Genomic DNA, 24,172 nt, shown 5'->3' with positions numbered 1-24,172 from the left:
ACAAAAGATTTTAAGCTGTGTGGTTGCGATGGGAAGGAATGTTAGTCAGGCTGTTCAACAATTTGGGTCTGATCCTCATTTACATACCCCATTCCTGCACTTGGGGTAGGAGGGTGCATGAGGGGGAAGTTAACTTTAAACCACCTTTAGACTTCTTGTATACCAGTGTTTACTTGCTCCCTAGTGTAAGTTAGAGTAGATTCATGGTTTTATAGGGATATCTATCAATGAATCAATTTCAGCTGTTAAAAGTGAATAGCAATAGTGCTTAACTGCAAAGCTATCATCTTACATAGTGTTTAAATAGGGATACGTTCAGCCCCTGAAATGGGGTCAAAGAGATGTTTAATGAGGTGTAAAAATTGGGGTGAAATTCTAAGCACCAGTCTATTACTAGGAAGCTGCCCCATATCAATTAACTGCTTGAATAATGTTATATATAGTCATATGTCATTTAAAGACTTTTCCTACTTTTTTCTTTCAAAGGCTTCTAATTGGAAAAACAAATGTAAACACACATATAATGAGAGCAAATCAGACAAACAGCATTGTAGTCTAGGAAATAATCTAGCATCTTACAAGTTACAAACTATCACAAAAATACAGTTTATTCAAACCATTTCTGATGAACAGATGACTCTGTTATAATCAGAGAATGTTTCAGCTTATCTTCCTATAGTAAATGTTTTCTGCTTCTAGGTGATTGTGAATTTAATTTTTCTTACATCAGTGGATAAGAAAGCAATCGATGTAAATCCAAAGCCCCAGTGCCAACCTCCCAATTATTTTACATTTACTATGAGTGTATTTAAAACTTGCAGTAAAAAATATGAAAATACAATGCTGGAATTCAGCCAAACTCCTGAACATCTCTAGCAAACTTCCAGAGTCTGAAGCTCCACTGTTGGCAGAAGCTACACAATGAAGTAATATTTTACTGTTGTAATTTGTAGTCAGAGCTTGTCTACCTGGCATGGCAAAGAGCTCTTACAGGGTGTGATTTATAGAGTGCGCTAACATGCTGCGCTGTAAGGGAACGCCTACACTACAATAAAAAACCCACAGCACAACCATGACTGGTCCAGGTCAGATGACGTGGGCTCATGAGGCTCAGGCTTAGGCTGATGTCCGAGCTCTGAAACCCCACAACAGGGAGTGGGTCTCAGAGCCGTGTATCCAGCTTCAACCTAAACATCTACACTGCAATTTTTAGCCCCCACAGCCCGAGCCCCACTCGCCGGACCCAGGCTCTGAGAGTCAGTGCTGTGGTTTTTTTATTGCAATGTAGACATCCCTAACTGCCCATGTAGACCCTGCTGATATGAACTACAAGATACCTAGGTTGCTTATGTTAATCCAAATTAGGTGCCCTTTTGTTCGTTTCAGCAGGGACTAAATAGAGCAGTTAGAGCATAGCACATTAGAGCGTGCCACAATACACATCCATCTAAAGCACTTTGCCAGCCATATAGACAAGCCCTCAGTGTGTGAAATGGAAATGTAAAATAAAAATAGAGGGAAAACTGGAAATGACCTCCAATCATAATTTTAAATCAGACAAAAGTTTCTAGGGATGGAACTGTCCATAGGCATTGCTCGCTTAGGGCTCAGTGCTGTTAGGTGCCGATCATTCTGACTTTGATTCAGTAAAGTGCGGAAGCCTGTGAGTAGTCTTAGGGCATGGCTACACTTACATTTTTGCAGCGCTGGTAGTTACAGCTGTGGTCGTACAGCTGTGTAGGGCCAGCGCTGCAGTGTGTCCACACTGACAGCGACCAGCGCTGCAGTGTGTCCACATTTGCAGCAGCCACGCTCGCATCCCAGACTTGCATGACGATGTGATCCACCACTGAGTGCTTGTTTCCCGAGCCCAAAGGCGGCGTTCCACGGTGCTGAGCACGTCATTACTGCCACAAAGCAATTTAGTGTGCCAGGTGCGTCAGCCGAATCTATTTCACATCTGAGCTCTCTCACTGTCACTTTGGGCATAAGGAATACTCAACTGCCAGACATAATGTGCTGGCAACATTCATCAGCAAAGTCCTCAGCAGCTCGGGCTCCATTCTTACTGAAATCACGTGGCAACTCACAATGGCACCAAACAGCTGAAAAGGAAGCGATGCACCACGGGTGTTGGAACAGGAAGCGAATGACCCGCACCCTTCCATCCCTTCACACCCACAGCGCAAATGGGACGAGGTGCTCTGTGGATAGCTGCCACACAGCACCACTCACAATAGCGCTATAAAAGCTGCAAAGTAGTGGCTGCAGAACTTTCGGATGAGAAAAGCCACTTTCATGGGACTGTGTGCTGAGCTCGCCCCAACCCTGCAGCGCAAGGACACGAGACTGAGAGCTGCCCTGTCAGTGGAGAAGCGGGTGGCTATTGCAGTCTGGAAGCTGGCAACTCCAGACAGCTACCGATCGGTCGCAAACCAGTTTGGAGTGGGAAAGTCGACCGTTGGAATAGTGGTGATGCAAGTTTGCAGGGCCATTAATCGCATCCTGCTAAGAAGAACCGTGACTCTGGGGAATGTGCAGGACATTCTGGATGGCTTTGCACAAATGGGTTTCCCTAACTGTGGAGGGGCAATAGATGGGACGCATATTCCTATTCTGGCACCACCCCACCTGGCATCCGGTACGTTAATCGGAAGGGGTATTTCTCTATGGTTCTCCAGGCGCTTGTGGATCACCGTGGGCGTTTCACTGACATTTACACAGGATGGCCTGGAAAGGTGCATGATGCACGCATCTTTCGGAACAGTGGCATGTTCAGGAAGCTGCAGCAGGGACTTTTTTCCCAGACAGGAAGATCACAGTGGGGGACGTCGAAATGCCCATTGTGATCCTTGGAGACCCCGCTTACCCGTTAATGCCTTGGCTCATGAAACCGTATACAGGGAAGCTTGACAGGAGCAAGGACCGGTTCAACTACAGGCTGAGCCGGTGCAGAATGACTGTGGAGTGTGCTTTTGGCCGTTTAAAGGGGAGATGGAGAAGTCTCTACGGGAAGCTAGACGTGGGGGAAAGCAGCATCCCAGCGATTATAACCGCGTGCTGTATCCTCCATAATATTTGTGAAGGGAAGGGTGAAACCTTCAGTGACGAATGGACTCTCCGAGGTTCAACGCCTGGAGGCTGAATTTGCACAGCCAGAGAGCAGGGCTACTAGAGAGGCCCAGCACAGTGCTTCAAGGATTAGGGATGCCTTAAAGGAGCAATTTGAGGCTGAAAGCCAACAGTAATGTTGGGTGCCTTCCACAGGAGTAAGTGCAGTGGTTGCAATGATTTGCAGTGCCTATTTTTCACTTGTGGTACAGTATGTTACACTTTCTGTAAATAATAAAAACTGTTTTAAAAGACAAGAAATCCTTTATTAAAAATACAGTACATAAAACGGGCAGGGGGGTAGGGTGATGAGCAGTAAAGTCAGAGGTTTGAATATGTCCTTCCTTGAGTGCTGTGCAATGCCTGCTGCACTTCAGGATTAATATGCTGCATGGTGATGGGGGTTGAGTGCATAGGGTAAGGGTCGTAGTTCTCAGGGCTGTTAGGTGAACGTATGGGTGTTGGGGGCAGCTGGTGGTGGTAAGAACCAGGATGCTGGAGAAGGGTGTTTTGAGGAAACAGTGGGGCACAATGGGTTGAGCTTTGGGATGGGGGGAGGAAGGCACGGTAGTGCTCTGCCTGCATGGCTAGCATTGACTGCATGAGGTCTGTGTGGCGTTCCAGGATGCTTAGCAGCCGATTTGTGCTTCTCTTGGTAGCCAATTTCCTTTCTCTTGGCAGCCTTTCCTCTCTTGGCAGCCTGTTCCTTTTTCCTGCTTTCCTTTTCCCTCCAGTCTTGCAACTTTTTATTATCTGTGGAATACAGATTCATAACTGCTTTCACCAGCTCCTCCTTACTCTTCCTTGTTTTTTTCTTAAGTTCCGTAGTTTTTCAGAAGTCTGCGCTGATGGAGCAGTATCCAAGGTCACTTTAAAAAAACACAGAGAGATAAACTTTTACTACAGAGCCTGTATTGTTTTTAAGATTATTTGTAGCATCATTTACACATTGCGAGCATAGCACAGAGAGGCCGCAGCTGCAGAGAGAAATGGTGAGTTTCCCACACGCGTCTCACCTGCCACAGCAGGTACTCCTCAGAGCCATCTTGCACATGGGGAAGGGGGGGCTGCTTGACTCTGGGATCAATGGGGTTTCTGTGACTTGGGGAAAGCAAGAGCAGCTAGAGGGAAATAGCACTGAACCCTACACCCACATCTGCCACAGCAGGTACTCCTCAGAGCCATCTTGCACACGCGGCTCACCTGGGAAGGGGGGCTGCTTGACTCTGGGATCATGGGGTTTCTGTGAATTGGGGAAAGCAAAGAGCAGCTACAGGGAAATAGCACTTAACAGTATCCCTGCATTTTCCACAGAATTTTATCCTCCCCGATATCTCGCTGCTCCGGGTCACCTGGGAAGAGCGGGAGGGTCTTCTACAGCTATGTGGATTCCGCCCTGGTCCCTACGCAGCTTGCCTGTGTGCAGCAATGGTCCCCCCACCCCTCACGGCACAATGGCGCGGACGCGTTAGCCTGACTGGGACAAGGACCACGGTGGCTCTCCCTATAAACTTGCGGAAGCGCATTGCACACGCTCTGGCTGAAACTTTTGAAGAGATTACAGAGGCAGATTACCGACGTGATAGACCAAATCAATGGGCTATTCCACATCTAGGCATGCTTGCAGGCAGCCATAGCCCCCCTCCTCCCAAAACATTTCCATCCTTATAATAAAAGCTTCTTACCGGGAACAGGCTCCTCTGCTGGTTCCTCACTACCAAGTCCCAGCGGCTGCGACTGGCTAGCTTCTTCCTGGCTGGAAAATAGCTCCTGGCTGCATGACTCCTGGGAGTCTCCAAACACCTCAGTAGCCTCCCTCTCGGGTTCCTCTACACCCTCCCCCTCCTCTCCAGGCTCTGAACTGTCCATCGTGATCCTCGATTTGGCAGTGGGGTTACATCCAAGTATCGCATCCAGCTCCTTGTAAAAACGGCAGGGTGGGGGCAGCACCTGAGCGTGGTTTCCCTGACGTGCTTTGCAGTAGGCACTCCGCAGCTCCTTTACCTTAACCCTGCACTGCACCGCGTCCCGGTCATAGCCCCTGTATTGCATTGACTTTGATATCTGGCCGTAGGTATCATAATTTCTACGGCTGGAGCGCAGCTGTGCCTGCACAGCTTCCTCACCCCAAACACTGATGAGATCCTGCAGCTCGGCAGTGCTCCATGCTGGGGCTCGTTTGGGGGGGCGTGGAGGCATGGTCACTGATTGATTGATTGATTGCACTCCACGCCTCGCTGAGCAAACAGGAAGGGGATTTTTAAAATTCCCGGGGCATTTAAAGGGCGGGTCACCTGAGCCCAGGGCAGTGGAGTGCGAAACGATGACCAGAGAGGCTGAAAAGGTATGCTGGGATACCTCCTAATACCCTGGAGGCCAATTACAGCGCTGGTGAGTGTCCACACCTGATGAGCAGCGCTGCATCACCAGCGCTGGATCGCTACACCCGTAGCAGACCAGGAGTACAGCCAGCACTGCAGCCAGGGAGTTGCAGCGCTGGCTGAGCTTTGTAAGTGTGGACACCAAGTAAGTTGCAGCGCTGTAACCCCCTCACCAGCGCTGCAACTTGCAAGTGTAGCCAAGGCCTTAGAGTAAAGCAAGTGCTGGAGTACTCTGTTGCATCAAGGCCAGAGTAATCAGCATCTTACAGGATTGAGTTGAACCCTATAATCAAAATTGGTTGAAGCTGCACAATCCTATTAATCCATTGGGAGTGCATAAAATATTCACATAATACAGTATACATTGATTTGAATGGAGATTTATAGTGGAAAATTATTGTAGAAATGGCTGAACAGTGGGATATGATAAGTGCCCACTAGAGGTCACTTTTTCAACTCAGTGGACAATAGATATAGCATTTTATAGGGAAAGCTCTAGCCTATATATGTTTTAATACTTCTTACACTTTATTTTGCCAGTGCCGCACACTTTTAATTACACTGAACTGACACCTTTCTGTTTTTTAAAATACAAGGTCATGTGAACCTGTTGAACTAGTTGGACAATACTTTTTATTGCCTAAAACTTTATTAAATGCCCCACAACTTCAATAATGCAGAGTTAAGTAAGGTTGCCCAGTGATGCTTCATGACATTCCAGAATGTAGAGAGGAGGTATAAACCCCTGAAGACCAGGAAATACAAAGTTAAGACACATGCTACCCCTGAAACAAACCTTAACTTGTCCCCTGGAGCTGGCAATAGCCACTGATAGTGGGGCAGGGAGGAGGGCCAGAATAAGGATACTTGAAGAAACTCTAGGAGAATGTGCCATTATTTGTGTTGTACCCCACAGATTTGAATCCAGCGTTTATCTACATGCACTCCAGCAGCCTTCACTGCATTAGGTGTATCTGTATTGAATAGTGAAGGAATTAGTTGAAGCAGTTTGGAGAGCTATGATTGTGTATGACAAGAGCTGCATTTGTACTCCAAAGGCTAAAGTATGGATCATTTCGGCACTGAGTTTTGTAAGTTGAGTCCACAGAGGTGTACAAGGATGCCATGGGGCTTGTCAGCAGTCTGGCTGGATATGTGACAGTGATCTCCAGGGCTTACTGAGGGGTTAGTGAAGGGAATGTTTCAGAAGGAATCCTTTGGCTAAGAGAGAAAGGGAGGTAACATTTAGCAAGTCTATCATGGTTTGAGTGGAGGAGGATCAATGCTTGAGTGAAGGCAGCTCGTTTGCTACACCTGACGTAAACTTGAGTTTCAATGTAGCAAAAAGAATGTTAGACTTTGTCCTACAGTGTTCATATGTTCTGTTTCCAAGGTGTTTTATAGCACATGTGAGGGTAGTGTGCTAACACTGGGGCACTGCTCAAAGATGGCAGAGTTAAAGTACTGTGAGGGGATAGCATATACTTTAACATTGATTTTTTGGCTTTCATAGGTTTATGTTTGTATTATCTTAATTCTTGAGTGCCTTCGTTTTCAGTGGTTTAAGTTTAGCCACTCTTCATGTTCTGGAAGAGCACAAGCAACTACTGGGCAATCTTAACTCTGTGTTAAAGTTTTCGTAACAGAGGGGTAGCCGTGTCAGTCTGTATCTACACAAACAATGATGACTCTGGTGGCACCTTAAAAACTAACAGATTTATTTGGGCATAAGCTTTTGTGGGTAAAAAAAACACTTCTTCAGATGCATGAAGTGAAAATTACAGATACAGGCATAAATATATTGGCACAAAAAGAGAAGAGAGTTACCGTACAAGTGGAGAATCAGTGATAACAAGGCCAATTCAGTTAGGGTGGATGTAGTCTACTCCCAATAACTGATGAGGAGGTGTATCAAGAGAGGGAAAAATGGTTTTGCAGTGAGCCAGCCACTCCCAGTCCCTATTCAAGCCCAAATTAAAGGTGTTAAGTTTGCAGAAGCCAGTAGGAGAACACTTCAATCTCCCTGGATATTTGCAAACTTAACACCATTAATTTAGACTTGAATAGGTACTGAGAGTGGCTGGCTTACTAAAAAGCAATTTTCCCGCTCTCCTCTTGGGTGAATACTACCTGGTCCTGGTGACTTATTACTGTTTAGTTTATCATTTTGTTCTAAAACCTCTTCTAATGACACCTCAATCTGGGGCAGTTCCTCAGATCTGTCACCTAAAAAGGATGGCTCAGGTTTGGGAATTTCCCTCACATCCTCAGCTGTGAAGACTGATGCAAGGAATTCATTTAGTTTCTCCGCAATGGCCTTATTGTCCTTGAGTGCTCCTTTAGCATCTCAATAGCCCAGTGGCCATACTGGTTGTTTAGGAGGCTCTCTACTTCTGATGTACTTAAACATTTTTTTTGCTATTACTCTATGAGTCTTTGGCTAACTGTTCTTCAAATTCTCTTTTGGCCTTCCTCTATGGAGTCACTACCTTGCCCAAAATCTCTTCTATGCAGTTTTATTCCCAAACTTAAACTAACAAACAGTTTCTCCTTTCACCCATTGTATCTCAGGCTTTTACTGCCTCCACTCCCAGGTCTTTGGCAGTCCTGCCTCTCTCTGAGCCAGTTCCTTCTTGCAGCCTGTCCTCTCTCACTCAAACTCCATCTAATGCCTCAGGTCCAGCCTTGCCCCCTTACCTGGCCCAAGTGGGAGCATAGGTGAGCTGGAGCTACTTAAGTAACAGGGGCCAGACACCCTGTGACAGAATTGTAAATGTATTATTGCTGAAACTGATTCTACAATACAGAACAGACCAGCAACTTTGTAGACTTAGAATGTAAATAGTGTACACCATGTGAATACTTTTTTCTACTTTCAAAATGAAAATACAAAACTTTTTTTTTTGGCGGGGGAAGGGTTCAGTGGATATTTAAATATATATAACACATATAAGGGAAAAACATAAGACCAGTAAACATTAGCCAATGAAACTAACGCAATTTGAATGAATTAATCCATCACAAACTTCATTCCAGGAGATGAGAGAGTCCAATCTAATATCATCACTGTCTCTTCTTGTGGAACATGATTAAATGAAAATCTGCTAAAACTGATATTTTTTATTAATTTTTATTTATTCTTGAGAAGTTAAAGGATAATCCTGTTCTGCAGAAGGGTTCTCTCATTTTTTTTATTCTAAATCCTGGTCAAACAGTAAATAATCTTGGCTGGCAGAAGAAGTTGGGATTGGAGAGCAGCTAGCACATTTTAAATAAAATATTATGTTTTTTTTTTAATCCACCTTGAAGAAAATTGCATAATACATACTGCTGCTGGCAAAGCAAAATTAACTGAACCATGTTTGATTGTATTACAATTGAAATCTGATAACTGACAGTCAACTAAAGTTATAAATGTGTTTCCAAACAGAACCATTCAAGCCTATTGAAGCTGATGATTTCAGGGAAGGATTCAGCACACATTCTCTCCCAGGAATACTAAAAGTACTTTTAGAAGGAGCGTTTTCATGCTGTCATTCCATTACATACTGAATGAGGTAGGCCTTCATAAAATGATATATACAGGAACCCTGTGCTAAACAATAAGCTATTTTCTTAATAAGTCTGCTCCTTCCTATGGTTCCATATAGCATTAGCATGCAGCAAACTGAATTTGCACAACCTATTTAATGGATTGATAATCATGTGCACATTTCTACTGATAGGGTGAGCAGATTTTACTCTTTTAACCGGTTTGCATATTATATATATAAAACATTACTCACACAGGTTTAATAGGTACTTGTCAGACATGTTTCACCTGAATACCTTTCCCAGACCTGAAGAAGAGCTCTGGGTAGCTCAAAAGCTTGTCTCTTTCCCCAACAGAGGGTGGTCCAATCAAATATATTACCTCATCCACCTTGTCCTGGGACCAACACGCCTACAACAACACTGCAAACAATAAATCATCAATCACGTTCAGGTTCCTTCCTCTCCCAATACAGTAGGAAGCAGACATTAGAAATTTTGGTTCTCTCTAGTTGAGGATGTTAACTACCATAGCCTTGTGGTTCCTTCTCCTAGAGAAGCAATTTGGAGTTTTATTGCTGTTGAACCTCAAAATTAACAGATTAGGTATGGTCTACCCTGAGATTTCAACAGCAAATCAAAAACCTCAACACATAGGTCCAACTTGCCTGATTTATTGACTGCTTACCTTGTGTGCTTAGACTTACAACTTTCCATTTACATTGTGAACATGCAGGGACGACATCTTGTTCTCTGACCACGAGAGCGGAAGGCTGGAATCCCACTGTTGTGTCAGTGACCTGGTTCTTTTCTGACCAATAATATAGGCTGTGACTGCAGTATTATCAATCATCACCAACATATTCCTGTAGTGCATCGATGCAGTCAGCTCCCTGAGGGCCATACTAATGATTTATACTGTCTGCTTTCTAATTTGACCAGATCCCTTGAACCTGAGCTCCCTTCTGTATAGGTTCTCCAGCCAGACTGATATATGTTGTAAACACAATTCTCTCTGAGTCAGATCTTTGGATCAGAGAGTTGTGCAGAGCCCCTTCCTTTACACTAGCACCCTGGAGTAGATACAAAGTCTGGGGCTCCCTGCTATTCCTCTTGCTGCCTCCAACTGGTAGATGTGCTCCTCAGAGCCTATCAGTTATCATCTTCCTTTCTTCCCAGGGCCTTTCCAGCCCTATTGGGGGCATGGTGGGGCCTGGAGGAAGGCAGAGCTGGTAGCTAACGTGGCAGATCATTCCCCTCCCACAGGTGCCCTCCAATCATGCCCCCTCACTGACACCTCTTCCTTAAGAAACAAGGGAAATTAACTGCCCAAAAACATGGTTAATGCAGGTCTTCTTTACACTACAGCGCCTTTGCCAGCATAGTTATGCCAGCTAGATTCACCTCTGCTTAGTACCCTTTTCAACTCAAGAAGCGTACTTCAGATTCCTGCTGGCACTGCCAGTCTGACATGCCTTCTCTGGCTTGTCAGATTGGGTTTATATCTGCTGGTGAAAAACAACGTCACTCATTAGATTGCATCACGGGCTGATGAACCACCTGTGGTTCATTAATTTTATACCAGTGTAACTACACTGATTTCATTGGGGTTGCTCCTGATTTACACTGCTACAAGTGAGGAGACAATCAGGCATAGGCACCAACTCAGTGGGTGCTCCAGCTCTCAAGCACCCATAAAAAAAATAGTAGGGGTGGTCAACACCCATCAGTCACAGCTGTTCAGCTGGGCCGCTGTCCAGCTGTTCGGCAACTGGCATGGGATCTCGGGGGAGAGGGCAGAGTGGGGCGGGGCCTTGGGATGGAATAGGGTGGAGTACCCACCGGGAAAAATAAAAGTCAGCGCCTAAGGGCCTTGAGCAAGAAGCACACTGTTTGAAGCCCAGTGACTGGCGCATACCTTCGTGCTGTCAGCAGACACTCCCCAAAAGGGGGGAAACAACAAATCCAATTTTTTAAAAATATAACTAAAACTTACTAATTATACTAACTACTAAACTAGCTCTATTATTATTAGATACAATATTATACAAAAGCTGAAAGAAAAAGCTGTTCTTGTGTTGAATGGTTCCAAATGACCGGTTATGCTGCCCTTTGGTGTGCCGCGGTGTGGAGCAGCAGAGGGAGCTCAAGACAACCACAAAGTATCTCTGAGGGAAATAATTTCTGACAGCTGTGTTATGGACACACAGACACTAAGAGTGGAATACACATACGCAATCATTCAAAGACAGTTTTTGGCCAGTTTCCTTATACCCTTGGATAATCTCCTTATATCTTATATATATATCCTTATACCTCTCTCATTCCACCCTGATAACATTCTCAAGTGCTTCACAGAAACAGAAACACAGTTTCAGCTTCGACTGTGAAGGAAAATATTTCCATTTAGTCTTCTTAACTTCCCTGTACTCTTCCTCACATGACTCTTTCTTAGGAGGGTTGTCTGGGGGAAGGTCCAGCTATTACTATTCAAAATACTGTGGAGCAAGAAGATTGACTTTGGTCTCCTCTCCTACCGATAATATACATTGGAAGGAGTCAAAAGACTGCTGTCTAGGTCTTCTGGGTATTTTTTCCTCTCTTGCTGAACACTGCATGTATTAAGAAACAAGGTGGTGGAGAACCATAATAGGATGACTGAAGGAAGAATCACTCCCTATGACATCTGTTTCTTTTTCTCCTAGATATTAGAGCTCTGTGTATTTCTTTTGAGATTTGTTTTCCCCCCGCTCCTCTGACAGAATAGCTAATATGTTGTAGTGTTGCTGGTAGGAGAACTCTGATGATTTTTCCCCTTCTTGAATAAGGGTAACATGAGATTATTGTCTGCTTTCAGATTCTTTTTTCCATCCTTTAGATCAGTGGTTCTCAACTTATTACACATTGTGGGCTGCAGGGGCCGGGTGGCAGGGCAGCAGCAGCCTGGACCCCGACCCTGGAATCCTTCTGTGTGGGGCCAGCCGGCTGGCTGCCCACTCCAGACTTCTGCCACGCAGCTGCCCCGGACCTCGTGGGGCCACCAGGCTTCCCCAGGCCCCCCATACATACACACTCACAGAAGGAAGCACAAATATGCATGCAAGCCAGGGGTGGAACCAACCTCATCCTGGTGGGGGGCTGAGGTGGGCCTTAGCCTCTCCCCTGTGGTCCTGCCTCTGCTCTTCTTTTCCCCCCAAGGTCCAGCCCCCTGGCCCTGTCGGATACTGGAAGCCAGGGCCAGGTAAGAGCTGCCCAGGCAGAGGACCGGGCTCCACGGCCAGCAGACCCTTCGGGGAGCAGTGACCACAGGGGCGGCGGGGGGGAAGGGGAGGCGGACAGGAGCCTGGGTTAGAGTGGGTCAGTCTGGGCCACTGTGGGGATCCCCAGACCCACCACCTGCACTGGGTGGCATGCCTCAGCAGGCAGGAACACAGAACAGAGGCTAGCACCCTTGCCCCCCTGCCTAGGCTTACTTCTCTGTCGCTGCTGGAGCTGGGCATCTGGTCAGCAGCTGCCACTCTTTCCATTCCACCTTCAGAGCTGGGTGGCTGGAGAGTGGCAGCTGCTATGGGGTGGCTACAGGCGGACCAAGGCAAATTTTGGGGTGGCTATAGCCCTCGCAACCCCCTCCTCCGCTCCCCGAGTGCCACTCCAATGCAGACACACACACTACATGGGAACTCAAATTATACACACATAGAGAGATGGGTATACAGCAGTGATTCTCAAACTTTTGTACTGGTGACCCCTTTCACATAGAAAGCCTCTGAGTGCGACCCCCTTTATAAATTAAACACACCTTTTTTATATATTTAACACCATTGTAAATGCTGCAGGCAAAGCGGGGTTTGTGGTGGAGGCTGACAGTTCGCGACTCCCCATGCAACTGCCTTGCGACCCCTTGAGGGGTCCCAACCCTGCCCCCGTTTGAGAACCTCTGGTATACAGCATATAACATACACACTGTACACACATAAAGTATATGCACACACTAGATGGCCATTCACATACACCCCCACACAAGAGGATATGCAGGATAAATGCACTGTAAACATTCAAGGTCAGGCACATAATACACAAACTATAAGCACACATGGGTACACAGTGAGAACAAACTTCATACATACACACTTCGTGAATTCTTTTACACTTGTACCATATTAACGCTTCTAGAAACATATATTATTACTAATCTCATAAAGATACTTTTCAACCTTGAGGATAATCAAGGCTGAGATGGCTTCTCTTCCTCCATGAAGTCAGTGACATAGTGGAGGTCACTGTTTACCATATCTGATAGTCAAGTTATATTAATTCAAAAGTCAATAGGATGGTATTTTCCCCATAAACTACTTTGAGCTGTGTAAGAGGTCAACCTAACACTTATACTGGAAAACCTGGAGAAGCTTTCAAGCTTGAGGCACACCTTCTGTAAGTTTTGTCCCCAATTTTCTTCTTCATTTTTCATAATTAGGATTGTTACTGAGAAAACCCGACTCTTTTGCCCATCAGGGAGCAGGGATCACTCTATAAAGCTAGTAAAGGGCAATCTGATTATTATTCAATTGCCCACCCTTCCCCCATCCCAGAACAGTCAATGGAAAACCATCAAAACACCTGCAAACAATCAAAACCACTTGGAGGTAAAAAAAAGGAACTTTAGAGCAGACTAGGGATCACCCAATCTATGAATAAAGACAAAGGACTATTTCAGCATAACAGAGCAGGGAAAGGCACTCTGGATCTGTTCACTGATAGACAGCCTATTGAGCAGGAGTGTTTTTTTCATGCAAGATTGGAGCCTGGTTTCTCTGAAGTCAGCCAGCTCTGAAATTTGGGGGGGGAAGCTACTTTATTATGTAGGAAAGGTAAATATTACTAAGTGTGGCCCTAGTTCATGTGTTCTTATTTTGTTTTGTATTGTAACCACTTGTTTCCATCACTCTCTCTTGTTTCTAGTGGAATCACTACTCTTTCTTAAATAAACTTTCTTTCATTTCTTTATAATTTTTGTGTGTTATACAGGAGGAGTGATTTAAGGTAAATCTGGTGAAACGGAGTTACACTGCTTTTACGATTTCTGTGAGTATTTAGTGTCAGGGGTTGGAAATCACAGAGGACTGATTTGAGGGGACTTGGGGACTGAGTCCACCTCTTGTTAACCTGCAAGGCAAAGAAAGGGCTGGCATAGCCCACAAGAGAGTGCTTAAGTGGCTGAAAAGCTGGTGGTTTTAGGGAGTCTACATCCAGTTATTCCTCAAGCAGGGATAGCAAGGGGTGTCACAGACCCAAGTACTCGGAAAACCATCACAACTCTTTATATGTTAATCATTTCTGTTTTTCTATTCATCCTCTTATCTTTCTCCTGTTTTCTTCTCCCATTACCCTCTGTTCTCTGTCTCCTTTTATAGGAGGACTTCAGAGAGAATAAACTTCCTCTCTTTACTGCAAGGACATTCAGGCTATCAGTTTCAATGCTGATAGTGAACCGGTGAAAGAAAAGCGCTGATTTATGTACTCACTTCCACAGGCATCAGAGTGTGTTTACATTTGCAGCACTTCCATCACCACTGAGAGCAGCGCATTGAAGACAGCTATCCCACAGCGCAGCCCTCTCCATTTTGACAATAGGTCTTGTGGGAGGGGGTGGGAGTGACCGTTTATTTTAATTATTTAATGGCAGTGGATGTCAAGATTCAAAATTAAAGATTTATAGCCATTAAAACAGAAACTGTCAACATCGCATGTCAAAATATACAAAATAAATATCCTTAAATCAAACTCTAATAAGTTCTCAAGCTGCATTTTTCTCACCTTTCCAATCTGTAAATTTTGATTATCAATGGAAATATTTTTCTTTGGTTTGGGTGTGTACAGTGAAATCAATGCTTACCGAATTTACTGATAAAAATCTAATCCTTCCAAGCCTACATATTTCTAAAATGTTAAAAAAAATTAGGCCAACATTTTCAAAGTCAGATGTCTAAAGTTAGGCTCCAGAATCTGTAAACCTAAATGGCGTGAATTATATAGGTGCTATTGCTAAGTATCAACACATCCTGCTAAAGTCAATGAGAGCTGAAAGTGCTTAGCACCTTTCAAAACCAGGTCAGTTCTATTAAGGCGCCTAAATATGGATTTCGGAACCTAACTTTAGGCAGTCATGTTTTAAAATTCTGGCCACAAACTATAAAGCCTGATTAAAATTGTTGTACTATAAAATACCCCAATCAGTTTAAATAAAGGTATCATGTCAGAAATTAGAAGGGAAAAACCTTATTGAGTTTTTTAGATTCTGTCAGGTTGATTTTGCCCTGTGGCGATATAGCTAGATGAATATAGCAAATAGCAAATATAATCTGTCATGCTCAGTGACAAAAAAGGACTTTAAAATGTATTAAAAGGACAACAATGCATTTTTATTTTCATTCTGTTTTTAATTTTAGAGACTGCTCCAAATGGCAGTCAGGTCATCTATTCAATATTTAAAATTATTTTTTACCATTTCCAGTATTTATCAGGTAGGGTATTAAGAGAAGGCCATACACACACTGTGCATTCCAAAGCACAAAAGCAGGGAGGAGGGCTTTTTCATGTAACACCTTAGGAATTCTCCCCAGCAAAACACTTGCAGTGTTAAAAGACAATAGTAATACTGTACCTTGATTTCTTCAATTTCGTCTGGCACTATCTTGTATGCAGATATAGTCCCACCCAACCTGAAATTGGGAGAAAAAAATATTCTCATAACCAGTATCACAAAGCACGGAATGTTCTTCATGTTGTCACTGTTATTTCTCAGTATATTAGTTTTGAATGTTAACTTGGTATTTGAGCAGTTCAGAAAATGTTTCTTTCATTAACCAAATAAAAACCTTTAAGTAGTTAAAATGAGCATCAGAAGTAAGGTGTGCTTGGCCAGCCTTAGAGGTAAGATTAGGTCAACCAAGCAGGAATTACCATCATTAGAGCTTTATTCCTTACTTCAACTGTCATTAATTACCAGATTCTACAATTTTTCTTAAATTATAAAATAATAAAATATAATATACCCTGGGGAGTTGGCAAACTAATTTCAAACCAGACCTAAAAACGGGGGTAACAAGCTAGTAGGGAGGGGCTGGGAGGAAGGACCTAGGAGATATCAACAGAAACATGCAGTTGTTCAGCAAAGGGAAGTGCACAGCACGATGGAGCAGATTTTTTGGGGTGTAAAAATAGCTAAATAGAATGGACAAGTAGAAGATCTAAGGCTATGTTTTAGTCACAGATATTTTTAGCAAAAGTCATGGACAGGTCATGGGCAGTAAACAAAAATTCACTGCCTGAGACCTGTCCATATATACTATATATGGTACTATTACTATATATCCCTGACTAAAACTTGGGAGGAGGGGAGACAGCTCGGGGGGAGGGGGGATGCAGACCAGAGGGGGCTGCAGGTGCTTGGGGTGGGGTGCACTGCAGGTGCTCAGGGTGGGGGATACGCCACGGGTGCTCAGTGTGGGGAGGGCAGCCTGAGGGGCACCACGGGTTCTTGGGGAGTGGGAGAGGAGTTTGGTGGGGCTGGGACAGGTTCCCTACCTGGCTCCTGGGAAGCGGCAACCTCCAGCCCCAAGCTCTATGTGTTGCTTCTGCTCTGCCCCAAACTCCAGTTCTGCAGCTCCCATTTGCTGGGAACCACGGCCAATGGGAGCGGCAGGCACAATGTCTGTGGGCTGAGGCAGCACATGGAGCTAGGAGCTGAGGGAAGGGAGTTCCTGTCATCTGTCCAGGAAGCCCCCCACAGGTAAGCATTACCCGAATCCCCGGTCCTGAGCCTCCCCACACCGAAACTCCTGCTGCTTGGGGGGCCCGAGACTGCCCCAGCATCAGCCAGTGTGACTGCTCAGACAGCCCCTGGGCCAGACACACCGGCTGCTGCAGAAGTCACAGAAAGTCATGGAATCCATGACTTCCGTAACCTCCATGACAAACATGGAGCCTTACTAATTAGTAAGTTTCTTATAGGTATTGTGGAAGACATGGATCTTGAGGAGGTATTGAAGAGCCTGATCCAAAGCCCTTTGACTTTGGAAAGACAACCATTGACTTCAATGGACTTTGGCTGGTATCCCATATGAAGAGAGAGGGTAGCGGCTTTATGGACCAACTTAGGAAGGGCATTCCATATACAAGGACCAACATGGAAGAAAGTCTAGAGATAATTGTGGAAGAAAGAGACAAACAGAACAACTCATTCCTCATAGACCATCAAGAACTACTGGATTGTAAAGCCTACAGAAGGTAAAAACTTCTGGCTGCTACAACTCTGAGCTAGATTTGAAAAAGCAAACAAATATTGAACATGCCACAAAAAAAGCCCCTCAGCCATACACTCCTAAGATAGCATTGTTTTATGATGGCACTTCCGTGTTGATGTACATTACCAAATATGTGAGGCGGCAGTAGAGATTAATTTTGCTCCACATACCTAGCATACAATTTGGCAGTAAAGGAGTTATAGCAATTCATTTAATTTAAATGCCATGGTCATGTAGTTATGTTTTTTTTAATAGTTCACATTTTTAAAAATCCTCCAAAGTTTGAAATCTCCACTTAGAAAATTGGAAATTAAATTTCATCTCCTTAATGATTCTGTGATTTTTTTTATAACTACTTATTTGGGAAGCTTTAATAGATCTACATGTAAATATTAAAAATGAAAAAATTAACAATTACAACACTGAACTTATTTTGTTTAGACAAATATCATACAGTAATATAATCATAACATTTCTCTATTTAGCAGGGCCTTCCAATATTACAGAGTGACCCTCTTTACATCACCTGGGAATGTTGTTTTTGGTTATTTTATTAAACGGAATGAAACTATTGACTCTACTCATATTTCTCAAACCAGGGGTATCTATCAAATGTTAATATTCAAAAAAATTGCACAGGTCTGCTGTTTTTCAGAAGATATTTTGAGTATTGAATAAATGGTAACTAAAGACCTGAGTATCTATTTGTCCTTTATTTTGCTGGATACATAAATGTTGTGGCTTTGTTTTTGTTTTTTTTAAAACAACATGTCCACCGCATATACATACAATTTTTTTTCATAATTTCTCCAATATTTATCCTCATTCAGTCTCTATTTTTTTTAACTAGACTGGTGTGAGGTACCACTGAAAAAATATCTTAAAGAAATTTTATTTCATTATACTACAAACTAAGATTGATGGTCCTCATTTCCAGATCAAAGCCCATTTCTCTGGCATAATTTGCCTATCCAAATTCTTTCCCTCCATATCATGCATTGCCATTTTTTTAAAAAAAGAAAGTTGTCTGGAAAGATTGATATGTTGGTTTTAACTTTTGTGTTTCTTAATCAAAGCTTCTATTAAAAATATCATTCCATATAAAAAGATACTTTTTAAAAAAGTTGAGAAACATCATGCCTAAGTAGAAGTTACTGGTACAAGGGGAGAGCGAGCCAGTTATAGTTTTAGTTTCTAAATAAATTAGAAAAGTTTCTTTGGTAAACAGCTGGTCAACTGTATGTAGTCTATGGGTATGGCTACACTTGGAAATGTGCAGCACTGGGAGTTACAGCTGTGGTCGTACAGCTGTGTAGGAACAGCGCTGCAGTGTGGCCACACTCACAGCTACCAGCGCTGCAGTGTGGCCACATTTGCAGCATTTGCAGCGCTGTTGGGAGTGGTGCATTGTGGGCAGCTATCCCAGCGTTCAAGTGGCTGCAACGTGCTTTTCAAAAGAGGGGGGTGGGGTGGAGTGTGACAGGGAGCGTCGGGGAGACAGAGAGACGGATTTTGAGAACACTGTGACACCCCGGCCTTGCAAGTCAAAAGGGGGTGTGGGTGAGTTTGGCAGGGAGCGTGGGAGAACGAGAAGCGGATTTTGAAGCGACACTGGGACAGCTACCTGCCTTGCAGTTCAAAAGCGGGGGTGGAGTGGAGTGTGACAGGGAGAGTCGGGGAAACAGAGAGCGGATTTTTGGCAGACACTGTGACGCTCCCTGCCTTGCAAATTCTGGCATTTCCCCCACTCCTCTCTCAATCATCAAATGTAAAAGCTTCAACCAGATAACAGGCTCTCCACGGACTCCCTCCCCCCGCCGTGCTGTTTGTCTCCTCAAGCAAAGCTGTTAACATCCAAAGCCTCGGCTCGGCTCGATTGCTGGAGCAAAGGCAGCTGTTTGTAGCTCCGGGGAGTACCTCCGGTTTGTTGTAGACAGATCTGATACCTCTTAATACCCTGGACCAATAACACGCTGGTGAGTGTCCACACCTGAGCAGTGCTGCATCCAGCGCTGGATTCGCTACACCATAGCAGACAGGGTACAGCCAGTGCTGCAGCCAGGAGTTGCAGCGCTGACTGAGCATTGTAAGTGTGGACACCGAGTAAGTTGCAGCGCTGTAACTCCTCACAGCGCTGCAACTTGCAATGTAGCCAAGCCCTATGCTTTCCCTACCCAAGCCCCTCGAGTAGCCTTTGTAAGATGGTATTTGAAGAATGATATACTGCAAGACCTACTGTCATTTGCTGCTCGTTGAAGCACTGTATGCATTGCAGGATTAGGTCTCAATTTACAGGCACTGATATTCTCCCCAAGGACATGCTACCCTGGTTCTGTTCATATCATGAAGCACATCACTGATAATGACAGTACAGCTCAGGAATATAATTATTAATATTCCCCCTGCTGGCTCAGCTGTAGAACAGAACTAAATTTTCTAAGTCCTACAGAAGTGAAACCCATTAGAAAAAATGTAATGACAAAGCAGTGGAGAATATCAAATATTTATACAGTAAATTCTCTCTCTCTACCCGGCAGAGAGTTTTTTTCTTTCACTAGAAAGATATATATGCAGTTAAAATATAATGAAATAGAGCTTTAATTTATTATACATTTGCTTTTTAATAAAACATTTTTTTTAAACCAAAAAGATTTTGCATTATGTGTCTGGCTATACATCTCTCTACAAGCAGGTCACCTTTAAAAATGATGTGTTGCATGCAGAGTGAAACTGCTTTATGAAAAAGATGTATGCTATGTCATGGTAGGAAAAATTATTCCTGTAATTCACCACTGGTGCACGTTCACTGGTGGTAGTAACAGTGGATACTGAGGCATAGACAGGACACAGGCATTTTCACCATCATGGTATTTAACTTATGAGCAGTTAGATGACAGAGTATGTCCACACTGAAAAAAAAAAATCGGCCTGCCGTAGGTTGCCGACCCCTGCTACAGCTAAACATTACCAATTCTTTCTGCAAAACATTTCTTAGATATGACCTTTCATAGAATCATAGAATATCAGGGTTGGAAGGGACCTCAGGAGGTCATCTAGTCCAACCCCCTGCTCAAAGCAGGACCAATTCCCAACTAAATCATCCTATCCTATCCATCCACACAGCTAAAACTCTGTCACACCTTGAATACTGCAACAGCCTTCTCTCTGACTGTGCCAAATACAAACTTGGTCTGCTCTTTTCCATTCAGAATGCTCTATGTGAAAGCATAGATCATTTTCCTGGTCTGTTGCTTCAACCATAACCATAACCCCTCTATTTCAGTCTCTCCACTGGGTCCCCTTTCTCTACTGCATCAAACATAAACTTCTTGAAAGTAAATACAAGGCCTTTCATAGTCTGCCGTTTCTGGAGGTGACTCTCTCCAGGTTATCAGTAAGTCCAATAGGGGGTGGGGAATAGTGGAGGGATTTACTCTTTTACTGTACTGTAATGTATCTGTTATACAAATAAAGAATGAATTTTGGTTTCCAGGACTGTCTACTTGGCACCTTTCACCAGTATAAAATTTACATATACAGAAAATTAAAATGGTATCACTAGTGCACTTTCACATAGAGTATGAGTCACTACTGGGCAAAATGCAATACGCAATTCTGTGGCCATAGTGACTTTGCTAGACGAATCATTAAAATTCTGTGCACTTCACACAAGAATAGTAAAAACCTGCCTAGTCTGATCTGATAAGTGCTCCGAACAGGAATTTAAAGCAAAACAGAAATTGTTCACTTTTATTGGTGTTCGTTTAGCTGTCTTACAAACCTCCCCCAAACAGACAGCCCCACCATGTGAGAATTGGGGGGAAAACGGGGGCTACACAATGTCACACACATACAGACAGAAGATGATTAAAATGTCAAGAGGAGTGATAAGAAAACAGCATGTCTGAAGAACATGAAAAGCAACCAAGACTGCAGGTCAGCCCAAGAATCTGTGCATCTGATGTGAACGAAATTGAGAGATATGATTTTAAGATTTCTCTGAAGTACTTTCAACTGTCACTGCCAGCACAACCTCTGTCTGGCAGTGTATTTATATTTTTTAAAACACTAATATTCTGAAAATAAGCCAAAACATGTCAGAATCTCTTTGTATACACCAAATTATTTTCTGTGTAGTTTGCAAGTTAGCATTGTGATGGGCTTTCCCTGTCATTATCATCCTTTTCAAATATCATTTAGAAATACATTTATTCTTCGATGAAATACATATACATTTTTAAACTTCTTAGGTGGCCGTGGACTGAGGCAGTGTTGTTTTGCTTTCATAATTTTAGTTCTGACCAAATATGTCCTTATATGCAGTTCTATGTTTAGGGAGTGTCATGAGAAGCTAAGCTATTGATTCATCCCTTAAACCTTAATAAATGAGTTATGCTGAATGCAATGTAGTGTTTTAAAAATAACTGCAGACAGCTTGGCTGCTGTCATTTGCAGAAGTTCTCAGATGCCACTTTAATTAACATTAATCTTTTCTCAGGCAGATCATGCTGTCGAAATGATGCCAAGGCTTTCACTGCTATGAGGAAGCTACATGTCATCAGTGAAATTGTGCTTTCCTCTTTAAAACAAACAAACAAACAAAAATCCCTCTGCTCATGTTTTTCCAGACGTATTTTACAATTACATTCATGCTATTTACCAAAAGGGAACTCTCTCTGCTGATGTATTTATAAACGATTCAGACTATTAAAGACCTGAAATGTTATTGGAGAATGAATGTGTGATTGTAAGCAGATCAGAGGACTGGGAATCAGCATTCTTAGGCTTTATTTCCAACTCTAACACCAATTTGTGCAACCTGAGGCAAACTTCCTTAGCCAAATCTTCAAGTCTTCTGAGCCACATACAATGCAGGACTTAAGGGGGTTAGGCAGCAAAGGTACCCTAAAGAAAGGAAGCTGTGCTCTTCCCCAATCCTGGAGGCAGAGATTAAAGCAGACTCAGTCTGATCTAATTTATGCAATTATGTAAAGGCCCCCAAGTAACTGTTAAACCTTCCAGGAATTGTCATAGGACATTGTTTTGGCCATGCCGACTACACAACTGAATGTTGGAAGGTACAGAGCTCATATAGATGGCTATATGCCAAGCCAGAATTTCCCTATGCAAAGGAAATGCCCACCTGCCCTGGGAAGGCAGTTTTACATCCACTTTGAGTTGCAGGATGTGTCAGATGCTAAGGATCTTCCCTAGCTTCACTCTAAGATGGCTATAATAATTAGGGATGTGACAATAATATTTTTCTAATTATGAGCCCACAGGAACATGTGGGAATCTAAATTAGGTTAAGAAATTAAATGATTTGAAGTTCATGTTCTATCAGTTCCTGTCTGTTGCTGACAATAGCAGATAGAGTTAGCTAGAAAATATGATTTTTTCCCTCATGAATTTTCATGGGAAAAATCATAATTCAAAAGTTTCCAGTTGGGAAAAATGGTTTTCCTTTGAAAACAAATGAAAATTAAGAAAGTGTGGAAAACCCTATATTTTCTCCCACCTTTCAACTGTTTTTCAATTTTTGATCATGGTAAAACAGTAACAACATGTGAAAATGGGTTTCCCCCCACTTTCTGACAGTTTTCCAACTGGAAAAAATGCCAATATTACTTTATGTTACTTTTGCTCACTTAAAGAGAAAGATAAAAGTAAAAGATTCCCCATTTTTCTAAGGGAAAAAGAAAAAAAAAGTTAAAAACAGAAGAGGTGGGTATTTTCCCACAATTTCAAAATGAAATAGTTTAAAAGTACTGAAAAGTGATGTTTTCCCTCCCTTCAGAAGGGGAAAGGAACGTTTGATATCTTGCTCTTACTTCCTCCCATAAGGAGAGATCAGGGAGATACAATCAACTCCACTTAGTTCCTTCTAACCCTAGAAACCTGTCCATTATACATCTTTGATAACTTCTGCAGTGATGGTGGGAGGCTGATAATAAAATAATAATAATTGGAGATATACCTATCTCTGAGAACTGGAAGGGACCATGAAAGGTCATTGAGTCCAGCCCCCTGCCTTCACTAGCAGGACCAAGTACTGATTTTTGCCCCAGATCCCTAAATGGGACCCTCAAAGATTGAACTCCCAACCCTGGGTTTAACAGGCCAATGCTCAAACCGAGCTATCCCTTCCCCTTCTGTACTTTGGGGTAAGAGGCTGTTCCCTCCCTAATCCTGCGTCCTTGGTAAAAATGTCAAAGAGGCCCATTATCCTCCTCCTAATGCAAATAACAATGTATAGGAGGTAGGTCGCCTTTGCTGCCCTGCATTTGGCAGTGCTAGGACTGAGAATAACTCTCTTCTGTCTCGCTGCAACAACCCTTTAAGCACATGGACCAAGGAGGACCCAAACTGAACTAAGATAAAAGTCACCTTTACCTGGCTAAGGGAAACCCCACTTCTGTACAGGCCTGAGTGTGGTTTTCCTATGTATAGATGATACCAGAGCAGTGTTTTCCTTAAGAGAGGGTTACTCACCTTATGCAGTAACCGAGGTTCTTCGAGATGTGTCCCTGCCATGGGTGCTCCATTGTAGGTGCGGCAGCGCCTTTGTGTCTGGAGTCGGAGATCTTCAATAGCACTCCCCATCGAACTGTACATGCACAGCTCCCCTCTTTCACGCTGTGTGCGGGACGTATAATATAGCGCTCTGTGGTCCAGCTGCCCTCAGTTCCTTCTCTACCAGAGCTTCATGTTACACTCCAAAGCAGAGGGGAGGACGGCATGTAGTGGAGCACCCATGGGGACACACATCTCGAAGAATCTCAGTTACTGCACAAAGTGACTAACCCTCTCCTTCTTTGAGTGGTGTCCCCATGGGCGCTCCACTGT

General features: G+C 43.5%; 1 protein-coding gene across 28 annotated transcripts in view; it reads right to left on the bottom strand.

The window, feature by feature from the left end:
* The window catches only part of GPHN (gephyrin), a 648,985-nt gene that overhangs the window by 356,863 nt on the left and 267,950 nt on the right, over nt 1-24,172 (bottom strand). For 26 of the 28 annotated variants that reach the window (XM_075065364.1, XM_075065351.1, XM_075065350.1 and 23 more), the window contains one exon: nt 15,685-15,742. The exons of the other annotated variants lie outside the window; for them this stretch is intronic. In XM_075065364.1, the coding sequence (XP_074921465.1) occupies nt 15,685-15,742 (58 nt within the window). The remainder of the gene's footprint in view (nt 1-15,684; nt 15,743-24,172) is intronic. 28 annotated transcript variants of the gene reach the window in all.

The sequence above is a fragment of the Chelonoidis abingdonii genome, chromosome 4 (genome assembly GCF_003597395.2).
Source record: "Chelonoidis abingdonii isolate Lonesome George chromosome 4, CheloAbing_2.0, whole genome shotgun sequence".
In the NCBI taxonomy this organism is placed as follows: Eukaryota; Metazoa; Chordata; order Testudines; family Testudinidae; genus Chelonoidis; species Chelonoidis abingdonii.
Note: the sequence above shows the minus strand (reverse complement) of the source record. Positions and strands in the feature narration are given on the sequence as shown.